Source organism: Melozone crissalis, unplaced genomic scaffold, assembly GCF_028551555.1.
Source record: "Melozone crissalis strain CALT ecotype California unplaced genomic scaffold, PUWL_Pcris_2 ptg000005l_1, whole genome shotgun sequence".
NCBI classification, from domain to species: Eukaryota; Metazoa; Chordata; class Aves; order Passeriformes; family Passerellidae; genus Melozone; species Melozone crissalis.
This window is the reverse complement of record NW_026535783.1, coordinates 55,040,253-55,054,316: the sequence shown is the minus strand read 5'-3', so window position 1 is coordinate 55,054,316 and position 14,064 is coordinate 55,040,253. Positions and strand designations below refer to the sequence as shown.

Genomic DNA, 14,064 nt, shown 5'->3' with positions numbered 1-14,064 from the left:
CCCAACACCAACAAAGTAGTGTTTGGTACTTGGGAATATTATGACAACTGCAACCACAGTGTGTAAGACTGAGTACAGGGTGAGGCTGTGTGCTGAGGAAGCACTCCCTTCATGCAGAGTGAAGAGTTCCAGTGTACCAAAGTTGTGGATATTCCAAAGTCTGGGCATATAATTTAGCTGCAGACCTACCAAAAGTAGTGTGTGTACATTTTGCATCATTCAAGACTCAGGAACAAGAAGTATGTCTGTGCAGCTGCTAACATACCATGCTGAATGCCTAAAGGAAGACTTCATGGAGAAATCCTTGTTTCCCAAACAGAAAAAAAGGCTTTTCAAAGAGGGGAAAAAATAAAAGTAACGCCAGATCACAAAGTCAAGTAACCAAAGCAGGATTAAAAACCTAAGTGAAAAAATTGCAAAGTGCTTTTTGCTAGAATACTGCTTCCTGAACACATTTTATCAACAGATGGTTTTAAAAATTTCTTTCTCCATATATGAATTTAAATTCAGGAAGCTAATCTATCTCTTTTTTCTTTCTACTTCTATTTTTTTCTTTTTTTTTTGACACATTCGAGTTTTCTCAGTCTCAGCTGTGATTTCTAACTACTCTTACAGATTCGATCTGTGAAGTATCTGGTGAAGCTGTGTGAGATTCTACTGATTTTATAACATAATTTCTTTTTCACTTTGAATACTTCTCTGTGGAGGTATTTGAATTTTTCTTTAAAAAATTAGAATATTTCTTTAAAAAAAGATAAAAAATACTCTTGAGGTATAAGCATGATATATTCAAGCACTCCTAGCAGCATTTGATACATAAAAAATCCCAAACACCACCTTATTCTGAGAAACCTGGAAATATCTAGTGTATGCACTATTTTCCTTCTAGTTTAAAATTGTAGCAGTCACACTATTGGTCTATTTGACTAGCAGACAAAAAAAAAAGGATTACGAAAGTGTATAGATTTTTTCAATAATTGTTAATGCAATATAGCTCTTATCCAAATCACAGTGAAACTTAAAGAACATCCTTCCTTCAGTTTAAATAGTTAATTAAGTGATTTGTAATATTTTTGAGAAAAAGCAAATGCATTATTCCTTGCCTCGTCTCTTTTTAACATATTTTCACAACCACTCCGGTTTTCTCATTTTGAAATATGGAAACCAGAAATCTGAGTTACAAACAGGTAACAGGTATCCAGATTACTCTAATGCTTTATGGAATACCTTTTTGAAAAAAAATTTTGAAATTTATATTCAGAGAAGGTACTATTGACAGAAATAAAATGAAAAAAGGAAGTGTCACAAATCTAGGAATCATCTAGTTTAGTGTCCTGAGAATGGTCAACAGCAGATGGCATCCCTTGCCTGCAGCAGAGTTCCTTCTACATCTAGTATGTTTCTAGCCACTTGTGACCTAGATATCCTACAGCATCAAATACCTGAAGCACCTAACTCTCCTTCAGGCTCTCTGGAAAATTTTACCCTGTTTGTCCACACAGATCAGAACCAATTTCATAAATGACCTCACATCAGATACTAGTTTTCATAAAATTTTTGTACAACTGTTAATCAAAGGAACTGGATGGGCATGTTGGTATAAATCCATATATATTTTGCAGACTTTTGAAAGGTGGAGTTTATAAATCTTCCATTAACAAACAGTGAGTGATTAAGGGACATTTTAAATAACACAGAAGCTTAACTAAAGTCAAAGGGCAAATCCACGGCCAGCATGACTATCAGCTGTCTGCAGGGAATTTAAAAGAGGCTGGGCTTGAGCCTGTTGGACAGCACAAACTTATCTGTGCCTTCTCTACATTTTTATCAAATTCATTTGAGAACAACTTGTTGATGCTGACAAGGCAGTGTTCTGAATAGGAATTTCCTAGATAAGCTTACAAGTTATTACATATACAGCTAATGTCACTGTCTCCTTCTTGGTTAGCACAGATCTTTTCTGGAAGGTCAGCGTAATGGTTTTGATTTAACTGTTCTTCAGCATTATATAATTTGAGGCTGTGGGATTTTTATTTTTTTTTTGTTCAGCTGAGGCTAAAGCTAACAAGGCTGACTTGAGGGCCCACCCAAAGTTTTCTTTCATCTAACTGGACACCACCTTCTCAACAGGTCTGATAACCTGCAGAGAAAAAGGCCCTGTTCAGCTCATATTTGACTAGTGCGGAAGTCTCCTGGATTTCTCTGAAGTAGAAGCAAGGGTCAGACAGCTGAAGGAAGGAAAAATGGGGTTAGGGTGTGGTGGTAAAGCCACACCTTTTGGGGTTTTTTTTAATTTTATGAGAACTCAAAAGTGTAAATGAAGACGCACATGCAATTTCATTTGGAATTCTGAGTACTTTAAAATGTCCTGCTGGGGATTTTAAGCTTAGCTTATCTTTTTTTGAGACAACACCCAAACTCACACCCAGTTGCTTGCTCACTCACTCCTCAGCAGAATATGAGGAGAAGACAGGAAGAAGGGGAATGAGAAAGATTAGGTAGAAATAAAGATAGGCACATCGACTGTCTGTAGAGCAGGCTTGACTTGGGAAATATTATCCTAATTTATTGCCAATTAAAATAATTACTAATTTAAGTAATGGGACGAGAAAAGAAACATCAAGCTAGCACCTCTTCTGCCTGGCTTCCATGCTAAACTTCACTCCAGACTCCTCTACCCACCCCCACCCTCCTGAGCGGTGTAGGTGGGATGGGAATACGGGGTTGCAGTCCATAACCAATCTGCTTTGTTTCTCCTTCCTCCTCACACGTCTCCTCAGCTGTAGTGTGGGCTTCTTCACAAGCAGTAGTCCTGTCAGAAAAATCTGCTCTAGCATAGGTTCTCCACAGGTGGCTGTTCCTGCAGGAACATCCATCTGCTCTGGTGTGCTCCGTGGGCTGCAAAGAAGATCTGCTCTGGCATGGAGACCCTCCTCCTTTCTCTTGCCCTGATAGTCCCTCTCGTTTCTTACTCCTTTTTTTCCCCTCACTCCTTCTCCTTGTGGCTATTTTTGCCCTTTTTGAAAATAAGTTTTTTGCTCCGCAGAGAGGCTCAGCCGTGTCCTGGCAAGGATCCTTTGCAGAGCTGCAGGAACTGGCTGTGTCCAGCACAGGGAAGACCCTCACCTCATCCCACAATTGGCACCATGTTGCCACTATCACTACCAGAACCTTGCAACTGCATAAAACACATCTGATATTGCCTAGAGGGGAGTTTACATGCAATCTCTTGTTTCATGCTGTTTTACTCATGTACTAAGTGATTTATGATTGCATTTGTCCTCTAGTGGAGTAGTTTGGATAGTGTTCTGGTAATTTGCCTATTGCCCTTTCTTGAGTTGGTTCAGCCATTGAAACTGACTTCTGAGGGAAGAAGTCTAGAAAATTCTGATCTCTGATTCTGATAATTTCAAACCTTTTTCTTTTTTTTTAATGTTGTATCTAAATTGTTCTAACATGGAAATATCTAAAATGTTATCAACATTTTAGCAGTTAGCAGGAGTTAGCAGTGTCTAAAATGTGAGCCACTGCACTGTGGTTTTGTTCTGCTGGTTGTATCATATTCAGATTGACTCCATCAGCCTTATCAGAGTTACTGGAGATTTACACTGTTCTAACAAAACTGAACCTGATCATGTCTTCTGTTACTGCAAGCACTGTTGCAACTGCTTCAAAACAACAATCTGATTTAATAAGAACAGTACTGCAGTCATTTATGGGTCTGCTAGGAAGAACAAGCCCCGCTTTTTTCCTGGCTGGACTGGGTGGGGAATAGCAGTTGTATCGCAGTATTACATAAGTACAACAAGTACATAAGAGAACAACAAACCAACACATGGCACTGAGACTGACAGCAGTTTGAGTACATTTCTTTTAAAAATAACCCCAGCAAATGGGAGGAACACAAATAAGAACATTTTCCCAGGAACTGCTTAGAAGAAAACACTATTATTGGACGACTTCTCTACCTATATTCAAAATGAATTCACCAGTCTTTTGTAACCTAAAAATGTGTATGGTTACATGAGAAAGAAATAATCAATCTGTTTAAGATACAAAAGCAGGGGCAGGTTTAGTAGGCTGTTGAACCTGAGCTGTAATCAAAGGGGCTTCTGGTACTTGGTATATTAAGGGATTAAGTGGTATCCCCTCTGCAGCATTTGTCACACTTTGTGTCTGAACAGAAGCACCACGTGTCTGAGGTAAGTTTTGGTTTTCCTCTTTTTCATCCTTTTACTGCTTTGTATTTCTAAACTACAGTGTTTCAGACACTAACTTAAAATACAATCTACAGGGTAGTATTTGTGGACAGTAATTTTTCAGGCCAAGTTACATTATTTTTCAAGGGAGGCACATATATAGAGCATTAGACAGAATATGACGATTTAATTTTCACTTCTGATTGGACAAATGTTTATTTTCCTTTGGCTTTGAAGACTGACAGACTTCATTATATGTCTCGATAGTTTTTTTGGCTTATAGTATTTTGGAACTATTAATACTTTTATTTGGAGTTAAGCATAGAATTTGTCAAAGCAATGCTTTTACAAAAAGGTTTACCAGACCCTTCATATATCTTAGCTACTCTTTTAACCAGAGATAGTACATCTGTCTATATTTTTTGTGTTGTTGATACTTAAAGTAAAATGCTGTTCTGTTGTAAATGTGTGACTAAAAGTCTCGAGTTAGACGGTAATAATTTTTCAGTTTTAGTAGTCTTGCATTTTGCCTTATTTCACTTAAATTTCACTAATTTTCGTGCAACTGTGAATGTTGGGCACCTGTGGGAATTCAGGCAAATCTCAAGGTGTTTCTCAGTTGTAACCAACATTTTGGCAGTACAGTAAAATGATCTGTCAACTATTTTGGAGGGAAAATATTTTTTTTAATGAATCTTTACTCTTTTCCTTTGCATTTAAGGAGGAGCATTTTAGTATTTTCTTCTTTGAATTTTAAAATAACTACCAAAATAGCTTCATTTACCTCTCTTAATGATACTGGGTACTTATATGATTGGTGTAGGAGCTCCCTCTATAGGTTTTATTTTAAATCTCAGTTTAGGAAAATAAAAAGGAAAGGAAATTCCACTTATTGTCAGTGCTTTATAAACATACTCAGTTGAACAACATTACATGATTTTTAAACAGCAGGATTTTATGAAGAAGAAATCCATATATTTCACCAATGGTAAAGTATAGGAATGTAATAATGTATTACAGATTTTATAGACTTATGTTTTTACAAAGAAATTATACTTTCAATAGCAGCCTAATAAACTGTGTAACTTAAGCTACTGTTTTATAAATTTTCACTTTTGTAACTACATTTATACCATCAACAGTGAGTTGCTGGTCTGTGTCTCATGGGCAGGTGCTCAGTGCTGTGCTAGCTCTCATATATCCACGTGCACATAAACTATTTTATGTTATAGTTCTGTTACAAACACAGTTTAGCATAGCATTGTATAAGATCATGTTATATGAGGTTTCTCTTGAATAACTTAAGTGGTCTTCAAAAAAAAAATGAGCTGGACTAACTGAACAGCTGACTTGAGGGAGAATATTAGAAGTTTGCATTAACCTTCCTTTGTATATAAATATTGATTTGGTATATAACTATTAAATAATAGTTGATAATAGTTAATCATAAACATATTGTAACCAGCATTCTGAAATTTATGTCTGTACTAGTCCCCTATTCAGCATTTCTTATGACATGGCATTGTACACGCAGAAGTAGAAAAATTGATAATGCTTTAAAAGAAAATGTTAAGCCCTGTACACAGAATTCTGGGGTTATAAAATAAATCCTCGTTGGCATTCATATCAGAGCATTTGGCTTTCAGAGATGAAATTGAGGTCTATATACAAACATAGAAGCAAATTGTTTGGTTGCAAACTAATGAAATTATTGTGGTCATTATTACAACTAAACACTAATTAAATAGTTTGAGAAAATTAGTGAGGATAGTGGGCTGGAAATTATTCTCATTGTATAAACTCTGTATAATATTTTTCTTGTATATCACGCTGTTACTCTGAATTTGCAAATGACAGAAGAATTTGGCCCGTAGTCCAGTTTAGAAATGTTCTATATCCTTGAGAAAACAAGAATGGGTTGGAACATGCATATATTATTGATGTTTCTAGTTCTTACTTTCATACTGTTCATAAATAGAGTTTGTAAATAAAAACCCTAGATTTATGACAGCAAAAAAAGTCAATTAAAATATCTATTACTATGCTTTTGAATACTCTTCCAAGTTATTTGTAAATAGGAAGCCACTAATAAATCTGAATTGGCTCATGAGTCAAGCATCTTATTTATAATTGCTACCTTCCCAGTCTTCAAAATTAAAAATTCTGTCACTAAGAGCAATAATGTTTAAAAGTTTTCACATTTTTGCTTTATGGGAATTTACCAGCTGCATAAGGAAAACACTGTTTCCTTACACCTGTGTGCAGACCTTGAAATATTTTTGTCAGTGACAGCTAGAAAGGAACATCGTAAATTATAAATAAACATTGCAAACAATATTCCTGTAGTAGCCATGACTTCCAAGAGAGTCTGAGGACTGCTAACTATCTGAAATAGTGCAGAGAAAAATAGAACAGCCATATTTTTGTTTTATCTAAATCTGCTACAAGGAAATTACCTTGTCACAATGTAGCGTCTAATTCTCTTAGGGACAGACTTGTAGTTAAATAATTCTAGTGCTCAAGAGAGCTAGACAGATTCAGCTTTTCTTGCATGAGAAAGAGTAGTAGAACTGTATCTCCCAATCAAAAGAGCTCTCATAATTGAACAGAAAAAGGTAATTATTACCATCGCTGGTGGCTTAAATTTTTTGCAGGCCCTACTTTGCACAAGAACATGTATGGGCAAATCCCCTTCACGTGGAATAGACAAGCCAGTGGCTTCAGGGCAGAAGAAACCTTGGTCATAGAGAAGTGTTCAGACATCTAGGAAACTTAAATAGAAACTGAATAGACCTGTGTGTCTATTGGTGGGGCTTCAGGACTTAGATATTGCATGAAATAAGCAGTAAGTTTGAAGCCCTAAATTTTGGATGTACATTCTAAATATGGAAAGTAAATTGAACTCTAAAGTTTTTTCCTTTAAAGAAAGTAACTATGTGCTCATTGAGAATAGGGCTGAAACAGTAAGTGGTGCACACATTGTGGAAGCAGAATTGTGGTTGAACCCTTTTTATTCTGTACCAGAGCTTTATTCTGTATTTATGATAAGATACAGAAAGTGTCATGCATGCTAATTTTTCAACAAATCAAGACTTCACTTCAGTAGTAGAAGAGTAGATGTGGCTTAAGGGAAATAAAAGTATTACAGTCTAGTTAAAAGAAATAAAGCTGCTAGGATGGGCAGGTTTATTACCATATGTTTGGTGTAGTTCCTGTAGTAATAGACCACAGCAATTGTAACTTATGCTCCAGTAATTTCCTGCCTCTTTGATGACATCTGCTTTGTAATGGATTGGCAGGTGGAACCAATCGTCCTTTGTGTCCTCCAATTCCAGAATAATTTCTCTTCAGTCTTTAGTGTGTTCTGGGGTGGTTTTTTTTTCTTTTTTGGCTTAATTTTTCTCTTGTTTAAGCATTGTACTGTTTTCCACTTCTGTGATTTCAGCCTAAAAAAGTGATACTACAACCAAGCATGAGAATTGGTTCCTAAAATGGAGGTGTAGGATTTCAATTTTTGTTTTCAATATTGTTACTACTTTCCTGAAAAATGTGTTGTGCATCCCATTCTCCTCACACTGCAATATCACATCACTACTTTAAATATAGGGGAAAACAAGTTCAGGTAGAATGCATAGAAAGAGTAGGCTAAAACTGACTTGTTTCTATTGTGAGTGTCTTCAAAGTAGTGTTGATTGCTTTTGATAGAAGATTTGTAATCTGAACAGGGACTGTTACAGTGGCCTAGTAATCTGCATCTCTGTCAAGACCAAGGGTAACTGAAATAGAATGGCAGAAGACGGCTTCAGTCTCACAGAAAATACTTATCCAAAGCATTTAAAGAGAAGATGTCTCAGTCACTTATTTACCCATTTTCTGAAAACAGAGGAGATAATAAGGACATACAGTCTTACCAAAGACAGCTCAAGTTCAGCTAAGCTAAGCCTAGAGTTTTATAGTTCTAATGAATTGTTTGTAAATACTGTTAGGTAGAAGAAGTATAATAGTTTGTGAAGCAGATTCTGATGTGAAGCAGATGTGGCTGCTAGCAATAGTAAGGAAGTGGATTTTATCGCCCTCACATTTTTCTAGTCTCATTCCTAACTACATTTTTCTCTTTCATTGCAGCCCAGAAGATGGTGAAATCCATCCTGAAATCTGTAGACTATATATCCAGTTGCAGTGTTGCTTAGAAATGTACACAACAGAAATGCTAAAGTCCATATGTCTGCTAGGATCGCTGCAGTTTCATCGGAAAGGTACTGGATTGCACAAATATGCAGATGCTTGTTTTAGAAAAAGAACAATCTTTTGGGGCATGCATGAATATTCATGAAAGATAAAACACTGTCCTGGTTTTGGGTGAGGTGGAGTTAATTTTTTTCATAGTAGCCATCATGGAGTGATATTTTGGATTTACACTGGAAGCAGCATTGATAATACAGGGATTTAGTTATAGTCGTTGTTAAACCCACACGAGGTTCAAGAGCCTTTTTGCTCCTCACCCCACCCCACCAGCAAGGATGCTGAGGGGGCCCAAGGAGTTGTGAGAGGACACAACCAGGACAGCTCATTCCAGCTGACCCAAGGGATATCCCAGACCATATGGCATCATGCCTAGCATATAAAGAAGGGGAAGATGAAGGAAAGTGAGAATATCAGTGAATCAGTGATGGCATTTGTCTTCCCAAGTCATTATAAGGTAGCCTTGTTTTCCTGGGGATGGCTGAACACCTGTCTGCCCATTGGGAGAGGTGAATAAATTCCCTGCATGGCTTTTGCTTTACTTGTTAAAATTGTCTGTTCCTCAACTCAGGAGTTTGCTCACTTTCACCCATTCCATAGTCTCCCTCATCCCACAAGAATGAGCAAGTGTGGGGGCTTCATTGATGTCCAAGGTTAAATCACAACAAGCACCAAACTGTAAAGTGAATTATATATATATATATATATATATATATATATATATATATATATATATATATATATAAGTAGGTTCTATAAGTATCTATAGGTAGGTCCTATAGGTATCTGTAGGAACCTATCTATAGGTTCATCATCATTCTTACAGAAGTGTGTCTTACCAGGTATGTACCACTAATGTCCTCACCATTTAAAAGTCTGATTCTTTTTTAAAAAAGTAGTTCCTTAAGTTTTAGCTGTCATTAGTCAGACAAGTGGGCAAACTTAGTAATGTTATTAGACATATTTGTCAGGCAAGATATGTTATTAATAATGTTGCTGTTACTATTAGTTTTCTTATCTCACTGCTGCTTACCTCTTACTGCTGGCTATCTCTTACTGGTTCCAGTAAATTGTTCTTATCTTAACCTGTGATCTTCACCTTTCATGCCTCCAATTCTCAACTCCAGCCTGCCCCAACAGAAGGAGGAGGGGGAGAGAGAGAGTAGCCTGTGGCTTAGGAGAATGTCAGTGATAGCACTAAATTGGGGAGTATCATTCCTAAAACATTACCATAGCAAAAGGTAGATAAATGTGGTTCAAAAGATGCCCACCTTTATAAAAACAAATAATAGACTTGGAACTGAAAGGAGATGTCATCACTTCAGTGAAAATGCATCTCTCAAGTATACATTTCATTCTTGATTAGGTGCCTTCTGAAAGGAAGATGTAGAAATGCTGATAATTTACTGTATAGTTTACTTAGTAACCTCATTGCTTAGTGATGACGCAGGCTGATTAGGGCTGTATCTGTGCTGATTGTAACTACTCTTTCCCTAGATAGTATCTCATTAATAAAAAACATAGTAAAGCAAGGAAAAGTTCTGTAGTGAACTGTAATAAAGATCTTGCAAAGAACCTGTTGCATTTCCTGTCATGCTAAAAGATCCTGTAGCGTACTTTTCATATCTACCTGTAGAATACTGCTAAAGCCAGGGATATTTTTATTATGAAAGAAAGAATGGGAGATTTGTAAATGCTTAACTGTGGTTCTCAATTATTTTTTCAAGTCAAAAATAAGTCTATAAAACAGGAAGAGAGAGAATTAGCAGAGCCATTGTAGAACAAGATAATAGTAGCTGTTGAAATGAGTCATTGTTTTTAAGACAGATTGTACCACATTTCCTAGCATTGGCAACAGTTGTCAAACCATCTGCTGAACTGCTGAAAGTAAATAGCTTAAAGTGACCTGAGTAACTCTGAAATGTCTTGTCTCTCCCTTTTGCTTCTGGATGGAATTTACATTAATAGCTTAAGCTAAACATCAAACTATTCAATGTCTAAAGTTGGATTAGAAGAGCTACACCTTAGTTCCTACCTTGCAGTAGGTTAACTTTGATAGACATCTGTTTTTCAACTCACCACAGAGATCATCATGTTAGTTATTCTGGCCCTACTGATTAGTGATTTTTGTCCGTGCCAGATAGAGTGTTTTAGAGATAAACACAGTAACTTGGCTTCAAGCTTCTGTGACATTTTTGAAAAAAATACATAGTAGGCAAAAACTATATGATGACAGGGATTCAAATAATTTGAATACCCAATAGACAATAGCTTTTTTGTGTTAAATATTTAGTATTGGCAACACCTAGAAGTATTGCAAGGGCATCATGCAATGATGGAAATTCAAGTCCTGTGTTAATTGTTTTTTCACCATGAAGGTAGCTGCACGCTACACTGGCACCGAGAGGGGCTGTGAAATATCCATTCTTGGAGATACTGATGACTCAAATAGTCCTGAGCAGTCTGATGCAAGCTAGCCCTGCTTTCAGTGGGATGTTCCACTAGATGACTTTGCAACTTATTTATTCTGTGTTCTGACAGAACATACCATTTTCAAAGGAGCATTCTGAACCCATACTTTTCATTGGTTTCTTTACTTACAGAGAATGAAGTGTAGGCAAAGTGCATAAATTTATCTCTGGGAAGGAAAGAGACAATAACCTCACCATTATAAAATATATTGTGATGCTGCTGTGTTTTTTGTTTCTCCACTTCTTTAGTTTTTCACAGTTTTTCATCTGAGTGACCATATTAAAAAAAAGTTTCTTGTGCCCTTAACTTTTGCTTAACCCCTAGGTGTGCATGTCTGGTGTTCTTGTTCTGTCTTGAAGCTAATTTCTGTGGGTAATATTTTCCTTGTGGATGTAGCATTTCCCTTCTCTAGCCCTCTTCCTTGCCAGACAATTTGTATGTTAGGTTTTTAAACCTCCCATGAGATTTGACCAATTCATGTTCTTAGTCAGGACACAGCAGAGATTCAAGTAGAATGACATGCAGACTGTTCTCAGCAACCTGTGGCTTGTAAATAATAATGTAGGTATTGGTAGCTTGATCAGAATTTATCAAATAAGCTACAGAACTGATAAAACTAAGGCAGTTTGCTGATGCTGATGTTCTTTTCCTAAGAGAAACTCAGCCAGCAGAAAAAAAAAAAAGATGTCTTACTAGGAAAGATATTCTCTTAAGGAAACACCACATAAAAATTTGAAGGTCTGAGCTCAGGTTCTTGACTGCCTTTCACAGCACATATCTTCTCATATCTCCTTATCTTTCTTTTCAGCTGAACAAATATTCCTTTATTTGCTGTATATATATATAAATCTTCCTGTACAGAAATTTCTTGCATGGTTACTGTGTTTTAGAATAAATTACTGCTGTTATAGAACTGCTGCTAGAAAAGTCAGATAGTCTGTTATTTCTTTGAGTTGTAATGGCCACAGTGGGGCCAAAAGCCATAAAAATTTGCAGCTGTGTTACACAGTAAGTAAACTGAGGTAAGTGCTCTTCAATAATTTTTTTTGTAAGATACCTACACTACAAAAGCCGAATGTTGAGAATATATAATGATTCAACAGTTCAGTATTCAGAAAGTTTGCAAAGAGCACAAGGAATCATGCCTAAGTATCTTTAATTCAAGTGTTTTGTAGTTACTTAGTCTGGCTACCTGATCATTTAATCTGTTACTCCTCCTTTCCATAATGCCAGGAGTTCTGGCTAACTAATACGCATATAAGTACTTACTTGGGCCTACATCTTTCTTTTATCCTAATTGTTTAGTGTCATATATTTTATTTATTGCACATCATGAAGAAAAAATAACAGTTATTGAGATATGTGAGTCCCACCTGACATGTATAAACAACAGGTGAGGGCAGAATGATGCCAGCACTAACCAAGTACAGGTACCTGTATAGTCATGCAAAAAAGGCAAGAATTGAGTCTTACAGGAAAATCAAGCATGCATACTACTTGTGTTTCATGTAAGAAATTCATAGAGGTAATTATTGTATTTCCAGTGATTTGTGATAAAAATATGAATCTCCTTAAAATAGTACCTAAAAGTGATAGCTTATTTTACGAACTACAAAAATGAACCCTTGGTTCAGTGGAGAGATTTTTTTCTTTTTGGCTTTGTTTAAATGGCATGCTTTTTAGAGTTTTGAAGGGTAAAGGAAGGATTTTTTAATGGTTGTGCTACAATCATAGTGTTCTATTTAAAGACTGGTAGATATGTACTATTACTTACACATTTCACTTATGCAAGGAGGGATAAGATGCAGGAGTGTAGAAGAGCACACAGGTAGGGAGAAGCAAAATCAAGAGACACCCATTCTTACCTTATCTTCCTTACCTTATCTTACCTCTTATCTTCAAGAGACTCTCATTCTTCATACTTACTTCTATGAAGAAGTGAAGGAATGGGACAAGAACAGCCATGGAAGGAGGGTAACACAACTTTCATCATACAATCGTTGTTCCTATTGCATTTTCTTTAATAATAGTGTTTCCAGTGAGATGGTCTCCAAGATCTGCAGGTCCTGAGTGTAAATGGAGAATTAAATTCCTCAGGCTGTTAGCCATATTTGTCAAATACCTTTTTTACTTCCTGCACAATTCTTTCCTATTCCCCTTTGTACATTTTCCTGCTCATGCAGTTTAGCTGTGATATATAGCTTGTGCATTTATCCTTAATTACCAGGTTAGAAACCTGATGTAAACACTGCTCTCTTTTTGAGAGAGGGATTCTCTCAGCTTTGTTAGTCTGATATGCCACCCAAAGATCTCAAGTTCCTCTGCAGTGAAATGCTGAGGGATGGGGTTTTTTTTGTCTTTTTTTTTTTTTTCATTCATCACAGTTCTGTGCGAATTAGGTGATGACTAAGAGTAGGTGTCTAGGGTTACATGAAGACAGCTAACACAGAGATCACCACAGAAGCCATAAGGGGCACAACAGGTGAGACACATAAATGATGATGTTACTGAACTGACAATTTTTTGCCCTCTTATTTATCCATACTCACGTTTGATACTCAGCATTATTTAACTAAATTGATTTAATTTCATATCAAAAGCATTTCCTCCTTCTTACAGTAAAAAAAAAAAACAAACTGAATTACTGATGAGAAAAGAAAGAATATATCATTGCAACTAAAATTATTAAAAATCTTTCCACTGACTACATTGAAAGTAAAATTAAGGGTTCATATCAATTTTTTGAAGTACCTATGACAGAAGATATCCTTCCCAGTGACTGTAAGGATGAAAAGATTTAGAAGCTTTTGTTTCCCTATAGGCTGTGACCAGGGTAGAAATGTTAAGCCTGAGTCATACATTATTCAAGCAAAGCCTTTATTATTAGCTGACTCTTTAACTGCTTTCAAGAGACTGAGCAAATGATCTGAAATTCAAGAAAGGCTTCATGAATTGCTCACAATACAACAGAATTACTGGTAATCTTTTTCTAGGTGAAAAGAGATCTGTGTAGTTCCTTCTGCCAAATCTGCAAGAGCTTGTCTTTATGCTGATGAAAAGAACATTACAGTCTGTGCTTCTGTTCTCAAGCTGAGAAAAAGAACCTTTACTATTATTTCATCTAGTGCTGTTACTGTTTCCATTGAAACAC

General features: G+C 36.3%; 1 protein-coding gene across 2 annotated transcripts in view; it reads left to right on the top strand.

Annotated features, from left to right (window-relative positions):
• RGS7BP (regulator of G protein signaling 7 binding protein) overlaps nucleotides 1-14,064 on the top strand; it is a 33,739-nt gene that overhangs the window by 14,379 nt on the left and 5,296 nt on the right. For both annotated transcript variants that reach the window (XM_054282295.1, XM_054282286.1), the window contains exon 3: nucleotides 8,325-8,455. In XM_054282295.1, the coding sequence (XP_054138270.1) occupies nucleotides 8,325-8,455 (131 nt within the window). The remainder of the gene's footprint in view (nucleotides 1-8,324; nucleotides 8,456-14,064) is intronic.